Source organism: Choloepus didactylus, chromosome 10 (assembly GCF_015220235.1).
Source record: "Choloepus didactylus isolate mChoDid1 chromosome 10, mChoDid1.pri, whole genome shotgun sequence".
Classification (NCBI taxonomy): Eukaryota; Metazoa; Chordata; class Mammalia; order Pilosa; family Megalonychidae; genus Choloepus; species Choloepus didactylus.
This window is the reverse complement of record NC_051316.1, coordinates 31,000,006-31,015,292: the sequence shown is the minus strand read 5'-3', so window position 1 is coordinate 31,015,292 and position 15,287 is coordinate 31,000,006. Positions and strand designations below refer to the sequence as shown.

Genomic DNA, 15,287 nt, shown 5'->3' with positions numbered 1-15,287 from the left:
TGAAAGAAATACCTGAAACTGTTGAACCGCAACCCAATAGCCTTGATTCTTGAAAATGATAGTATAACTATATAGCTTATATGGTGTGACTGTGTGATTGTGAAAACCTTATGGCTCACACTCCCTTTACCCCATGTATGGACAGACGAGTAGAACAATGGGGACAAAAAGTAAATGAATAATGGGGGATGTGGGGGTGTGTGGGATGTTTTGGGTGTTCTTTTTTACTTTTATTTTTTTTCTTATTTTTATTTTTATATTTTGGAGTTATGAAAATGTTCAAAAGTTGATTGTGGTGATGAATGCACACTATATGATGATACTGTGAACAACTGTACACTTTAGATGATTGTATAGTATGTGAATATATTTCAATCAAATAGCATTTAAAAAAGAGAAAAAAAATCACTATCAATGGGATTGCCAAAAATTAAAAAGTATTCTGTGTTATTGTGGGGAAAGTAAGCATTCTTATACTGCTGGGGGCAGGGTAAATTGTTGCAACTGCTTTGGAAGCCAATATGGTAACAACTATTAAAAAATTTAAGATAATTTAGATTTACATAACCATTGAAGTTATCAAAACTAAGAAATTAACCATGTCACTCTCATTAACCAAAGTACAGTACTTACTTGGGTTTCACCAGTTTTTCCACTAATGGCCTTTTTTTTTAACTTTATAAAAACATTAAAAAAAAAATAAAAAATCTGCATTTCAAACAAAACCAGAACAAAGGAGTAAGAAAAAACAAATAACCTAAAATAACTACATTGCTTCCAACATGTTCCTACCATACCCCAAGAAACTTAACAAACCATAGTCATTCCTGAGCATTCCCATAACATTAAATTTACCCTGCATAACTTATCTGTTCTTATTAGATTATTGTTCCCCATTCACTATTTGCTGTCTATTGGTGGGTCCCCTACCTTCTACAATATAAAACATATATTTTACATTCTCCACAGAGTTCACATTAGTGGTAACATACAATATCTTTTTGTGCCTGCTTATTTCGCTCAGCATTATGTCTTCAAGGTTCATCCATGTTGTCATGTTTCATGACCTCGTTCCTTCTTACTGCCGCGTAGTATTCCATCGTGTGTATATATCACATTTTGTTTAACCACTCATCTGTTGAAGGACATTTGGATTGTTTCCATCTTTTGGCAATTGTGAATAATGTTGCTATGAACATCGGTGTGCAAATATCTGTGTCACTGCTTTCAGATCTTCTGGGTATATACCGAGAAGTGCAATCGCTGGATCGAATGGTAACTCTATATCTAGTTTTCTAAGGAACTGCCAGACTGACTTCCAGAGTGGCTGAACCATTATACGGTCCCACCAACAGTGAATAAGAATTCTGGTTTTTCCACATCCTCTCCAGCATTTGTAGTTTCCTGTTTGTTTAATGGCAGCCATTCTAATTGGTGTGAGATGGGATCTCGTTGTGGTCTTAATTTGCATTTCTCTAATAGGTAGTGAAGCTGAACATTTTTTCATGTGTTTCTTGGCCATTTGTATTTCCCCTTCGGAGAACTGTCTCTTCATATCTTTTGTTCATTTTATACTTCGGCTGTCTGTACTATTGTCATTGAGTTGTAGGATTTCTTTATATATGCAAGATATCAGTCTTTTGTCAGATACATGGTTTCCAAAAATTTTTTCCCATTCAGCTGGCTGCCTCTTTACCTTTTTGATAAATTCCTTTGAGGTACAGAGACTTCTAAGCTTGAGGAGTTCCCATTTATCTATTTTTTCTTTTGTTGCTTGTGCTTTGTTGTAAGGTCTAGGAAGTGGCCGCCTAATACGAGGTCTTGAAGAAGTTTCCCTACATTATCTTCTAGGAGTTTTATGGTACTGTCTTTTATATTGAGATCTTTGATCCACTTTGAGTTAATTTTTGTGTAGAGTGTGAGGTAGGGGTCCTCTTTTATTCTTTTGGATATGGATATCCAATCTCCCAGCCCCATTTGTTGAAAAGACTGTTATATCCCAGTTCATTGGCTTTGAGGGCCTTATCAAAGATCAGTCAGCTGTAGATCTGGGGGTCTATCTCCGAATTCTCAATTCGATTCCATTGAGCAATATATCTGTCTTTGTGCCAGTACCATGCTGTTTTGACTACTGTGCCTGTATAAGAAGCTTCAAAGTCAGGAATTAAGTCCTCCCACTTTGTTTTTCTTTTTTAGAGTGTTTTTAGCAATTCGAGGCATCTTCCCTTTCCAAATAAATTTGATAACTAGCTATTCCAAGTCTGCAAAGTAGGTTGTTGGAATTTTGATTGGGATTGCATTGAATCTGTAGATGAGTTTGGGTAGAATTGACATCTTAATGACATTTAGCCTTCCTATCCATGAGCATGGAATATTTTTCCATCTTTTAAGTTCCCCTTCTATTTCTTTTAGCAGAGTTATGTAGTTTTCTTTGTATAGGTCTTTTACATCTTTGGTTAAGTTTATTCCTAGGTACTTGTTTTTTTTAGTTGCTATTGAAAATGGTATCTTTTTCTTGAGTGTCTCTTCACTTTGTTCATTTCTAGCATATAGAAACATTACAAACTTATGTGCATTAATCTTGTATCTTGCTACTTTGTTAGCTTTGTTTATTAGCTCCAGTAGCTGTATCATCGATTTCTCAGGGTTTTCCAGATATAAGATCGTATCATCTGCAAATAATGACAGTTTTACTTCTTCCTTTCCAATTTGGATGCCTTTTATTTCTTTGTCTTGCCGTATTGCCCTGGCTAGCACTTCCAGCATAATGTTGAGTAACAGTGGTGACAGCGGGCATCTTTGTCTTATTCCTGATCTTAGAGGGAAGGCTTTCAGTCTCTCACCATTGAGTTCTTAGCTGGCTGTGGGTTTTTCATATTGAGGAAGTTTCCTTCAATTCCTACCTTTTGAAGTGTTTTTATCAAAAACGGATGTTGGATTTTGTCGAATGCTTTTTCAGCATCTATTGAGATGATCATTTGATTTTTCTCCTTTGATTTGTTAATATGTTGTAATACATTGATTGATTTTCTTATGTTGAACTATCCTTGCATGCCTGGAATGAGCCCCAGTTGGTCATGGTGTATGATTTTTTTAATGTGTCTTTGGATTCGATTTGCAAGTATTTTTTTGAGAATTTTTGCATCTATATTCATTAGGGAGATTGGCCTGTAGTTTTCCTTTTTTGTAGCATCTTTGCCTGGTTTGGGTATCAGATTGATGTTAGCTTCATAAAATGTGTTAGGTAGTGTTCCATTTTCTTCAGTGTTTTGAAAGAGTTTAAGTAAGATTGGTGTCAGTTCTTTTTGGAAAGTTTGGTAGAATTCCCCTGTGAAGCCATCTGGCCCTGGGCATTTATTTGTGGGGAGCTTTTTGATGACTGATTGGATCTCTTTGCTTGGGATTGGTTGGCTGAGGTCTTCTTTTTCTTCTCTGGGCAGTCTAGGTTGTTCATTTGTTTCCAGGAAACTGTCCATTTCCTCTACATTATCTAGTTTGTTGGCATACAGTTGTTCATAGTATCCTGTTATAATTTTTTAAATTTCTTCAGGATCTGCAGTAATGTCACGTTTCTCACTCATTATTTTGTTTATATGGGTCTTCTCTCTTTTTGATTTTGTCAGTCTAGGGGCTTATCAATCTTGTTGATCTTCTCAAAGAACCAATTCTTGGTGTTATTTATTCTCTCTGTTGTTTTTTTGTTCTCTATGTCAGTGATTTCTGCTTTAATCTTTGTTATTTCTTTTCTTCTACTTGGTTTAGGATTGCTTTGCTGTTCATTTTCTAGCTTCTTCAGTTGATCCATTAGTTCTTTGATTGTAGCTCTTCCTTTTTGATTTATGCGTTTAGTGCTGTACACTTCCCCTTCAGTAGCACTTTTGCTGCATCCCATAGGTTTTGATGTGTTGTGTTCTCATTTTCATTCATTTCTATGTATTTAGCAATTTCTCTTGCTATTTTTTCTTTAACCTACTGATTGATTAAGAGTATGTTGTTTAACCTCCAGGTATTTGTGAATTTTCTAAGTCTCTGATGGTTATTGACTTCTAATTGTATTCCATTGTGGTCAGAGAATGTGCTTTGAATAATTTCAGTTTTTTAAAATTTATTGAGGCTTGTTTTATGTCCCAGCATATGGTCTATTCTGGAGAAAGTTTCGTGAGCACTAGAGAAGAGTGTGTATCCTGGTGATTTGGGATGTAATGCTCTATATATGTCTGTTAAATCCAATTCATTTATCAGATTGTTTACGTTTTCAGTTTCCTGATTGGTCTTCTGTCTGGTTGATCTATCTGTAGGAGAGAGTGATGTGTTGAAGTCTCCCACAATTATTGTGGAAACATCAGTTGCTTCCTTTAGTTTTGTGGCACCTTGATTAGGTGGATAAACATTTATGATTGTTATTTCTTCTTGTTGAATTGCCCCTTTTATTAGAATGTAGTGGCCTTCTTTGTCTCTCATGACATCCTTGCATTTAAAGTCTATTTTGTCTGAGATTAGTATTGCTACTCCTGCTTCCTTTTGGCTGTAGCTTGCATGAAATATTTTTTTCCATCCTTTCACTTTCAATTTCTCTGTGTCCCTGTGTCTAAGATGAGTCTCTTGTATGCAACATATTGATGGTTCATATTTTTTGATCCATTCTGCCAATCTGCATCTTTTAATTGGGGAGTTTAATCCATTTACATTCAATGTTATTACTGTGAAGGCATTTCTTGAATCAGCCATCCTATCCTTTGGTTTATGTTTGTCAGATATATTTATTCTCTCTCTCTCTCTTATTGTCCTTTAATGAACCAATATTGAATCTCTTTAGTACTGAACCTTTCTCCATCTCTCTCTCTCCTTTCTTTGTTTTTCTGTTGGTAGGGCTCCCTTTAGTATCTCAAGTAGGGCAGGTCTGGTTTGCGGGATAAAGAATTATTGGTTGGCAATTTTTCTCTCTCAGAATTTTAAATTTGTCATGCCACTGCCTTCTCGCCCCAATGGTGGCTGCTGAGTAGTCACTACTTAGTCTTATGTTGTTTCCTTTGTATGTGGTGAATTGCTTTTCTCTTGCTGCTTTCAAAACGTGTTACTTCTCTTCAGTATTTGACAGTCTAATCAGATTATGTCTTAGAGTGGATTTATTTGGATTTGTTCTATTTGGAGTTCACTGGGCATTTATGCTTTGTTTATTTCTGTTGTGTAGAAGGTTTGGGAAGTTTTCCTCAACAGTTTCTTTGAATACTCTTTCTAGACCTTTACCCTTCTCTTCCCTTTCTGGGACAGCAAGGAGTCTTATATTTGGACGTTTTATTCTATTTATCATATCCCTGAGGTCCATTTTGATTTTTTCAATTTTTTTCGCTATTCTTTCTTTTGTTCTTTCATTTTCCATTTTGTTGTCCTCCAGGTCGCTGATTCATTGTTCAGCTTCCTCTAGTCTTGTGCTATGAGTATCCAGAATCTTTTTAATTTGGTCGACAGTTTCTTTTATTTCCATAAGATCTTCTGTTTTTTTTATTTACTCTTACAATTTCTTCTTTATTCTCTTCTAGGGTCTTCATGTCCTTTATATCCTGTGCCTTGCTCTTCTTCAGGTCCTTTCTATCCTGTGCCATGTTCTCGTTGTTTGTCTTTAGTTCTTCGATTAATTGCTCCAAGTACTGTGTCTCCTTTGATCTTTTGATTTGGGTGTTTGGGTTTGGGTTCTCCGTGTTGTCTCGTTTTTTCATGTGCTTTAAAATTTTCTGTTGTTTTTGGCCTCTTGGCATTTGCTTAACTTGATAGGATTCTTTTAGGATATGTAGATTAATTCAAAGACTTACCTGTAATTTGTCGGATCTACAGCTTGTTGGCATACACTTTCTGTAACTAATCAGCAAGTGGTGCCCGCGAGCCACCTACTCCCCTCCAGCCAGTTCTCCCCAACTTTGTCTTTGTGGTGAGTGGGGGTCTGAAACTTGTGGGGGTCCAATTGGTACACCAAGTTTGCGTGTATAGTTGGTGCTGTCCGCCGTGAATGTGGGTTGTGTGAGCAGTTAGGGAGGGAGGGCGGCTTTAATAATCAAGCCTCCAAGTTGTTCCTGGAGATTTAAGGCTGTTGCAAGAGTCTAAACCTTCAGTTCAATTTCGCCACAGATTGTCTCTGCTGCTGACCCACAAGTCCTTGGTATTGGCGTATGGTCCCTGGGATTTCCAAGTGGGCCCCTTTTCCAAGCTGTGCCTTCCTAGGGCCTCTGCTGAGGGAAGGCTGTGCTGCATCATAAGTGTGTGCCGTCCCTCAGGGGAAGTTTTCGACTGCTGGGCCATGTAGGGGCATTCCCAGCCTGCTGAAAGGATGGCTGCATGGGGCATGTTAATTTCCCCCTTTTCGCACAGCTCTGCCTTTCTAGCTCAGACAATTAGCTATGGGGGTGCAAAAGGCTATTGTCCATGCCTGATATTGTGGCATGTGCACTTGTTGCTGGAAGCACTTTCTTTCGCACTGGGTTTTTTGGCATGGCTCTGGGCCGTGGTGCCGGCGCCGGGCAGGAGCGTTTCCAGCCCGCCGGGAAGATGGCTGTAAGGGGTGTGGTTATTTTCCCCTTTTGGCTCACCTCTGCCTTCCTCACTCCGAGACAGTTAGCAGCGGGTGCGCGAAAGACTATCGTCCATGCTAGACACTGAGGCACACCAACAGGTTGTGGAGATGCCGTTCCTGCCGCGCTTCACTGTGTGATTCTTGCTGCCGTATCCGCAGCTGCTTTTGGGTTTTTAAAAAAGAACTAGTCCAACTCCAAATGCCAACCCACGGTTTCCCCACATCACAGCATGGCTGCCAGATATTCAGCAGGCTTACTTACTCGTTTCAGAACACAGACTCTGGGTTTCACTGAGTGCACGGTCCCTGTGGATTTAGCAGACCTTGTCCAGCTGGTACATCACTGGAACTGGTGTTCTGGGTCACTTTCTGGCTTTTATCTAGTATTTTTCACAGAGGTGTTTTTTTGCCCTGTTTCTCCTAACTGCCATCTTCCCGACTTTAATCCACTTTGAGTTAATTTTTGTATAGAGTGTGAGGTAGGGATCCTCTTTCATTCTTTTGGATATGGATGTCCAGCTCTCCCAGCCCCATTTGTTGAAGAGACTGTTATATCCCAGGTCATTGGTTTTCAGGGCCTTGTCAAAGATCAGACTTACGGCCTTTTTCTGTTCTAGGATCCAGGCCAAGATCCCACATTGCATTTAGTTGTCATGTCACCATAATTGCCTTGTCTGTGACAGTTCTTCAGTCTCTCCTTGTTTTTCATGATCTTGACACTTTGGAAAAGTGCTGGTCAGGTGTTTTGTGGAATGTCCTTCCATTTGGGTTCCACTGGGTTTTTCTCACTATTAGATTGAGGCTGTGCATTCTTGGGAAGGAGACTGAGGTGTGTCCTCCCAGTGCATCACATCAGGGCGTTTGTGTTGATATATCCTGTTACTGGTGATGTTAACTTTGGTCACTTGGTGGTGTTGGCAGGATTCTCCTGTAAAGAGACTGTCTTTCCCTTTGTAATTACTATGTATTTTGGAGGAGATAAGATCTATCCATTTTGAATTTTGGTCCAGCAATTCCATATTTGAAAACTTATCCTACAGTTGTGCAGTCTGTGATTAATCACCTGCAAAATGGGGATGATAATACCCCCCTTAGAGCTTGAACAACTCCTTACGTATAGTAAGTCCCTGCTGGGCATCCTCTCTTCCCTAGGTAATGCATTTATTCTATATTTGGTGACATCCATAGGGGTGTGTGGCAGCACCCCATAATCCAGCGGGAATCTTTCTGCAGTGAAATGTGTGGCTCTTCACATGAAGGCAGAAAGATAAAGACTCTAAGTGCCTTTAGGTGAGCTCAGATCAGGCTTTGACCTGAGATCAGGTCAGAACAGGCTTTATTGTTGAGCTACAATTTTTTTTTTTTTTCCCCAGCTTTTAGAGCATTCTGGATTTCAGAGTTGTGGATAAAGGTTTGTGCACTGGATAAGAGTTTGCAAACCCAGAGATGGCAGGGTTGTTGGAATTAAGTCTGGAAACCCCAGATGGCCCTCAGTGGGAGATGGGTTAAGTAAATTTTAGTACATAGTGGAGCACTATTCAGCCCTCGCAAATGAATGGCACAAACCATAATGTGTCACTAGGAAAAGGCAGCAAGGTGTGTTGCTAAGTGATAGCTGACATTTGTGGAACAGTGTGAATGGTGTGATCTTGTTTGGATTTAAAAATATGTGTAAGTGCTTATATATGCATATGGAAGCATCTAGAATAATATCTAGAAACATCTAGAATAGTGGCTGCTCATTAGAATCACCTGGGGAGATGAAAAAAATCTGATACCTCATTCCCACCGTAAACCAATTGAATTAGAAATGTGTAGAGTAGGTCCCAGGTATTGGTATTTTGGAAAAGCTGTCCCAGGTGAATCTAGTGCCCACGGAGGGTTGAGAGCTGCAAGACAAGAAGGATGTAGACATTACGTCTCTTGAAGGAGAGTCCCCCTTAGTTGCAAGGCCTGTCTCAGGGAAAGACTTGGCTTCACCCCTCTCCCCTTTCCCCTTCCCCTCCTCCTGTTCTCTTCCCTCCCCCTCCCCCTCTTCTCCTCCTCCCTTTTCCTCCCCCTTCTCATTCCCCTGGGCACACTGGGAATGAAAGGGTCTCTGTTCTCACAATGTTTTATTACAGTGCTAGTGTGGCTACCCTGCCTCTGATAAGGTTCTCTTTTCTCTGGTTCAGCAAAAAACATTTGGAAAAGTCAACTTTCCTTGTTTCCGAGATGCCACCAATGCTTGTATCCAACCAGAGCTGGTTTTGAGTTGAAACATTTGAACGTAATTTAGAGCTCCTTTCTTCCAAGATGTATTTTTGTTCCTTAATAAGGTTCAGTGCACGCTGTAGCTGTTCTTCATGGAAATCTGTGCTCCACACCCACGTGAGGCGCACACCGTCCTGCTGCACCAGTACGCTCTCTGGGGTGAGAGCAGTGTGTGGAGGAAGTCGTCCTCCCACTCGGCACGACATGAATGCTTCATTTTTGTCTTGAATCCCAAAATGGAAAACCTTCCCTGTGACTTCAGCCACATCACATACTTCACATTCTGATTATGTGTCATGAATAAATGACAGCTACTCCTCGCTGTCAGTGCCTGCCTCATGCCGTACTCGTCATTTATACAGTGGGGATTCGCATCCAGAATGGGCTCCTTCCCTGGCGGTAAGACACTTTAATTGGGTGTCATTGGTAATTTTGTCAAAGGGTAAAAATCCTCCCTTGTTTGGAATCAAATCCAAAAGGCATCTGTGTTGGTTTGCTAAAGCTGCCGAAATGCAATATGCTGGCAGTGGACTGGTTTTTAACAGTGGGGATTTATTAGCTTACAGATTTACAGTTCTAAGACCATGAAAATATCCAACTCAAGGCATGATCAGGATGATATATGGACTCCAGAGACAGGCTGCTGGCAGCTGGGACAGCTCTGTCACATGGGAAAGGCACATGGCTGGCATCTGCTGGTCTTTTGCTCCCAGGTTTCAGCTTCTGGTTCCAGTGGCTTCCTCTCCGAACTTCTCGGGGTCTTCTCTTAGCTTCTCTGGGGCTTTTCTCTGTGAGCTTCTCTCATTTTCATCTCTTAGCTTCTGTATGTGTTTTGTACTCTTATAAAGGACTCCAGGAAAGGATCAAGACCCACCCTGAATGAGGCGGGTCACATCTCAATTGAAATAACCTAACCAAAAGGCCACCACAATAGGTCTACACCCACAGGAAAGGATTAAAAGAACGTGACCTTTTCTGGGATACATAACAGCTTCAAACCACCACAGCATCTTTGAGGAATAGTGAGAAATGGACTCTTCCTCACGAGATTTGGACACACTTAATATTTGCCATTGCTGTTTATGTAGATGGTTAATTCTCACACTATATGGGGAAGGTAGGTACCCATTTCCATTTTCAGATGAGGAAACTGAAGCATAAGAGAAATTACTTGCCCAAGGTTTGGAGCTAAGTCTGTGATGGGGTCCAGGGGCGGGGGGCTCTCTCCTAGGAGCGAGTCCTGGGGCCTCCACACTGCACGGGGCACGCAGAGCCGTGTGTGTGCCGCATGGGCACACTTCCCAGAGCGCGCATTTCAGTCTTCAGTACCCAGCCACAGCTGGCGGGTGGAGGCATCTTGCCTTCCCCAGGTCGGTAGCGTTTCCCGTTGGCTGGGCGTGGCCTGCCTCCGGGCCAGTAATAGAAGTCTTGAGGCTTATTTACTTATTTTTATTTGGCAGCTGCTGGGCCCCGCCTCTGAGATGATGGGACTGGGAAACGGGCGTCGGAGCATGAAGGCGCCCCCGGTCGTGCTGGCCGCACTGGTGGCTTGCATCATCGTCCTGGGCTTCAACTACTGGATTGCGAGCTCCCGGAGCGTGGACCTCCAGGTGGTTTTGTTTGTTTGTATGGACATCGTGAAATCGGGGTTGAAGTCCGTGGTGGGGGTGGGGGTAGGGGTTGTTACTTACTTTCGCCTGAGGTGATGCACTCAGTGGTTTGAACGGACTGCATGTGTTAGGGGCCCTACGTGATCCCTCACCCCTGCTCGCGGGTGGGAGAGGGCCCCTTTGTGACCCCTTAGGATCGCTGCTGTTCCTTTTGCTGAGCAGTGTTCAGTCGAGCCCTGGGGGCTGGCTGGGAAGACAGCAGCTTAAATACACTGACCACAACCCCTTTCCTGGTCCTTAATCCTCATTGGATATCAGAGTGGTGTCTGAAAGATATTTAGATGATGGCTATAAGGAAAATACTTTTAAAGGTACCCGTCTTTAGCTTCATCATTTAATGATGGTAACAGTAATATCAGCTTTCCCGATTATCATTGTCATGTCCACCCCAGTACTGATCACTCGACACACATGATCTCTTGTATGCAAATCTGTGAGGCTGGGACTTTATTTTCCCCACTTTACAGTGGGTAAACTGAGGCTCAGAGAGGATAAGTTCAGGTGGAGCAGGGATTCTGACCTACATCCTTTTGAGGGGAGAGCTTTGGCTCCTAACCATGGCTCTCCATCTTCTGTTCTGATCTCACACTCACCTGCTGTATTAGCCAGGGTTCACCAGGGAAACAGAACTGACCGGAGATGTGTGTGGATGTATGTGTGTGTGTGTATATATATACACATTATATATATAAATTATATATAAATAAACATTAAGAGATTTATTATAGGAATTGGTGCACACAACCATGGGGATTGGCAAGAATTCCGTAGGGCAGGCTGCAGGCTGGGAACTCCATTAAAGGTTTCAGTGAATTTCCCTGGGAGAAGCTGGCTGAAGTAGAAATAGAAATTCTTTCTAATTGCCAAAAGCATCAGTTCTCCCTTTAAGGCTTCAACTGATGGATGAGACTTCTCTCAGAGCTGATGGCAGTTTTCATTGTTGATTGCAGATGTAATTGTCTATGGATGCAATCAACTGACTGATGATTTAAGTACATAAATTACCCTTACAATAAGAGTCAGGCCAGTGCATGCTTGACGAACAGCTGGACACCATAACCTGGCCACATTGACACATAGACTTAACCATCACACCTGCCCACAGTTATATCCTGCATCTCAGCTTCTTGGTGAGCTCCTGATCTCTGGAAAGAGGTGGTCTTGGTACCCAGAGTTGGAGAACAGAATCCATTTTCAGAAACCTTGTCTGTTAAAGCATTGTTAGGTGCTTTGCTAGTAAGAAAAGGAACTAAATATTTGAATACCACCTTGTACTAGGTAAAGCATGAAGAATTTTTTTTTTCGTTTTTTAATTGAAAAGTTTTTTGCAAACAAATACTCCCTCTTCCTGCCTTTCCTTGCCCCTACCATTCTCTGCTGACTTCTCATCTACTTTCTGTCTCTACAGATTTGCTATTTCTATTTATATCTTATAAGTGTTATACAACATCTGTCTTTATGTACCTTGCTTATTTCACTCAGCATGATGTTTTCAAGGTTCTTTCACGTTACAGCATGTTTCATATTTCATTCTTTCTTATGGCCAAGTAATAGTCTATGGAGTGAATAGACCACATTTTATCTATTCATTGTTGAAGGACACTTGGGTTGTTTCAATCTTTTGACCATTTGGAACAATGATGAACTAAACATTGGTGTACAGGTATCTATTTGAGACCCTGTTTCACTTTCTTTGGGTTATGCCTGGAAGTGAAATTGCTGGGTCGTATGGCAATTCTATTTAATTTTTTGAGGAGCCACCATATAAGCTCAACAAATTTTATATCATTACCCTATGTAACCTGCGTAGAAACCTTGGGGTGTGAGATGGTGTTCCCATTTTGCAGTGAAGCCACTACAGCTCAGAGAAGTGAATGCCTCCATTTATAGCATTGTACCATTGAAAAACCTGTTCTAGCTTCCATACAATTGACTTTTTTTTTTTTTTTTTTTTTTAAATGAGCCTTTGGAAGACGTCATATGTGCAAGGGTCGGTGCTGGCTTTGCACCCCGTGTTGCGCTTGCTGAGGGAGCCAGGCAGGGTGGTCTGCAGCGGCGGTTCCACACCTGCCCTTACTCTGTGCTCTCCTTGTAGATGCGGATCATGGAGCTGGAAGGCAGTGTCCGCAGGGCGGCCGTGGAGCGAGGTGCTGTGGAGCTGAAAAAGAACGAGTTCCAGGGAGAACTGGAAAAGCAGCGAGAGCAGCTGGACAAGATCCAGTCCAGCCACAGCTTTCAGCTGGAGAGTGTCAACAAGTTATACCAGGATGAAAAGGCAAGACCTTCTTTGTTTTCCTTGTAATTCTGTTTGAAAGAGTAGTTTATGCGCTGTTAAATTCTTCTCGATGGGAGGGTAAGTGGCTTTGTGTATATTTATGTAATTAAATGGATTAGCCTCTTGCTCAAGCCTTGACTGTCCCCCCTTTCATCTATCCAAAGTCGCTAGGTGAGCTCGTGGCGAATCCTTCTGCAGTGATACATGGAAGAAAAGCAAAAGGACTAAGATGGCAGCAGAATCCTTCTCCTATTGGTTTCTCTCTTTTCTTTCTTTCTGAAGATGTGTATTAAATACTTACTCTGTGCCAGGCCTGTGCTTGTGTCTCAAAGAGGAATAACATTTGTGCCCTCAGCTATCTCATGGAGGGCGAATGCAGACATCTGAATAAATACTAACAAAGGAAGTAGGGGACTCAGCGGACATTGGTTTTTAAGTTAAAAAAAAAAAAATTGGAACCTGCGTAGATTAACAAGCTTCCTGCTAACTAAAGAAAGCCTTGCTATATCTCTTTTTCTTAGGAATGCTTAGCTGTGCTTTCTTGTTTGTTAAATTGCATAAATGTGAGAGTGCTTTGATTCTAAAGTGCTTCAACTCACAGCCGTTTATTATCTAGGCTATTGTTAATGACTGTGCGTCTCTCTGTAGAACAGCCAGTTGTTTGGAAGGAAGCTGTATTCTTGGACCCATCATCTCGGAGATGCACAAGGTTTTAGAATGAATTAGTGGCCAGCACTGCACCAGGAAAAGACTCATTGATAGCGAATGTCTCAGACTTTTCTTGCATAACTGGTCTAAATGTGAGAGGTATGTTTTTAATTTGGTGAGCACTCTCCCCTATTCACAGACATATGTTTCTTCTCTGGGAATTGTAATTCCCAGGTGCACAGCAGTTTGTAATTTTGAGAAGTCCTGTTTATTTTTTCCTTTGTCACTTGTGCTTTTGGTGTAAAGTCTAAGAAACCACTGCCTGCTACAAGATCTTGAAGATACTTCTCTATATTTTCTCCTAGGAGTTTTATAGCCCTGGCTCTTATATTTAGGTCTTTGATCCAATTTTAGTTAATTTTTGTATATGGTATGAGATAGGGATCCTCTTTCATTCTTTTGCATATGGATATCCAGTTCTCCCAGCACCACTTGTTGAAGAAACTATTCTTTTCCAATTAAGTAGACTTGGCGGCCGTGTTAAAAATCAATTGGCTGTAGGCGTGAGGGTCTATTTCTGAACTCTCAGTTCGATTCCATTGGTTGATATTTCTATATTTGTGCCAGTACCATGGTGTTTTGACTATTGTAGCTTTGTAATAAGGTTTAAAGTGTGGAAGTGTGAGTCCTCTAACTTTGTTTTTCTTTGTATAAGGTTTTTTCCATATTTGAGGCCCCTTACCCTTCCAAATAAATTTGATTTCTGGCTTTTCCATTTCTTCAAAGTAGGGTGTTGGAATTTTGATTGGGAGTCCATTGAATATGTAGATCATTTTGGGTAGAATTGACATCTTAGTGCTGTTTAGTCTTCCAAACCATGAACACAGGATGTCCTTCCATTTATTTAGGTCTTCACTGATTTCTCTTGGCAATGTTTTATAGTTTTCTGTGTATAAGTCCTTTACATCCTTGGTTAAATTTATTCCTAGGTATTTGATTCTTTTGGTTGTTATTGTAAATGGAATTTTTTTCTTGATTTCCTCCTCAGTTTGCTCATTACTAGTGTATAGTAACACTGCTGATTTTTGTGTGTTGATCTTGTATCCCATCATTTTGCTGAATTCATTTATTTGCTCTGTAAATTTTTGAGGACTTTCTATATATATATATGTGTATATATATATATATATATAAAAGATCATGTCATGTGCGAATATTGAAAGTTTTATTTCTTCCTTTCCAATAAGTGTTTTTAATCAAGAAAGGATGCTGAATATTGTCAGATGCCTTTTCTGCATCAATTGAGATGATGTGGTTTTTTTTACCCTTTGATTTGTTAATACGGTGTATTACATTAATTGATTTCTTGTCTTGCCACCCTTGCATACCTGGGATAAAACCTACTTGATCATGGTGTATAAATCTTTTGATGTGCTGTTGGATTCCATTTGTAAGTATTTTGTTGAGGATTTTTGCATCTATATTCAGTAGAGAACTTAGTCTGTAATTTTCTTTTCTTGTAGTGTTTTTACCTGGCTTTCATATTAGGGTGATGTTGGCCTCATAGAATGAGTTAGGTAGTGTTGCCTCCTCTTCGTTGTTTTGGAAGAGTTTGAGCAAGATTGGTATTAGTTCTTCTTGGAATGATTGGCACAATTCACCTGTGAAGCCATCTGGGTTTTCTTTGTTGGGAGGTTTTTGATGACTGATTCAATCTCTTTACTTGTAATTGGTCTGTTGAGGTCTTCTATTTCTTCTAGAGTCAGTGTAGGTTGTTTGTGTGTTCCTGGGAATATGTCCATCTTACCTAGTGTTCTAGTTTGCTAATGCTGCCGGAACACAAAACACCAGAGATGGATTGGCTTTTATAAAATGG

At 40.7% G+C, this 15,287-nt stretch overlaps 1 protein-coding gene across 6 annotated transcripts in view; it reads left to right on the top strand.

The window, feature by feature from the left end:
* Window positions 1-15,287, top strand: part of GOLM1 (golgi membrane protein 1) — a 182,373-nt gene that overhangs the window by 103,248 nt on the left and 63,838 nt on the right. For all 6 annotated transcript variants that reach the window (XR_005210703.1, XR_005210701.1, XR_005210702.1 and 3 more), the window contains 2 exons: window positions 10,279-10,428; window positions 12,584-12,763. Coding sequence is in view for 3 of the 6 variants with exons in the window: in XM_037797948.1 (XP_037653876.1) it covers window positions 10,300-10,428; window positions 12,584-12,763 (309 nt within the window). In the remaining 3 variants the exon portion in view is untranslated. The remainder of the gene's footprint in view (window positions 1-10,278; window positions 10,429-12,583; window positions 12,764-15,287) is intronic.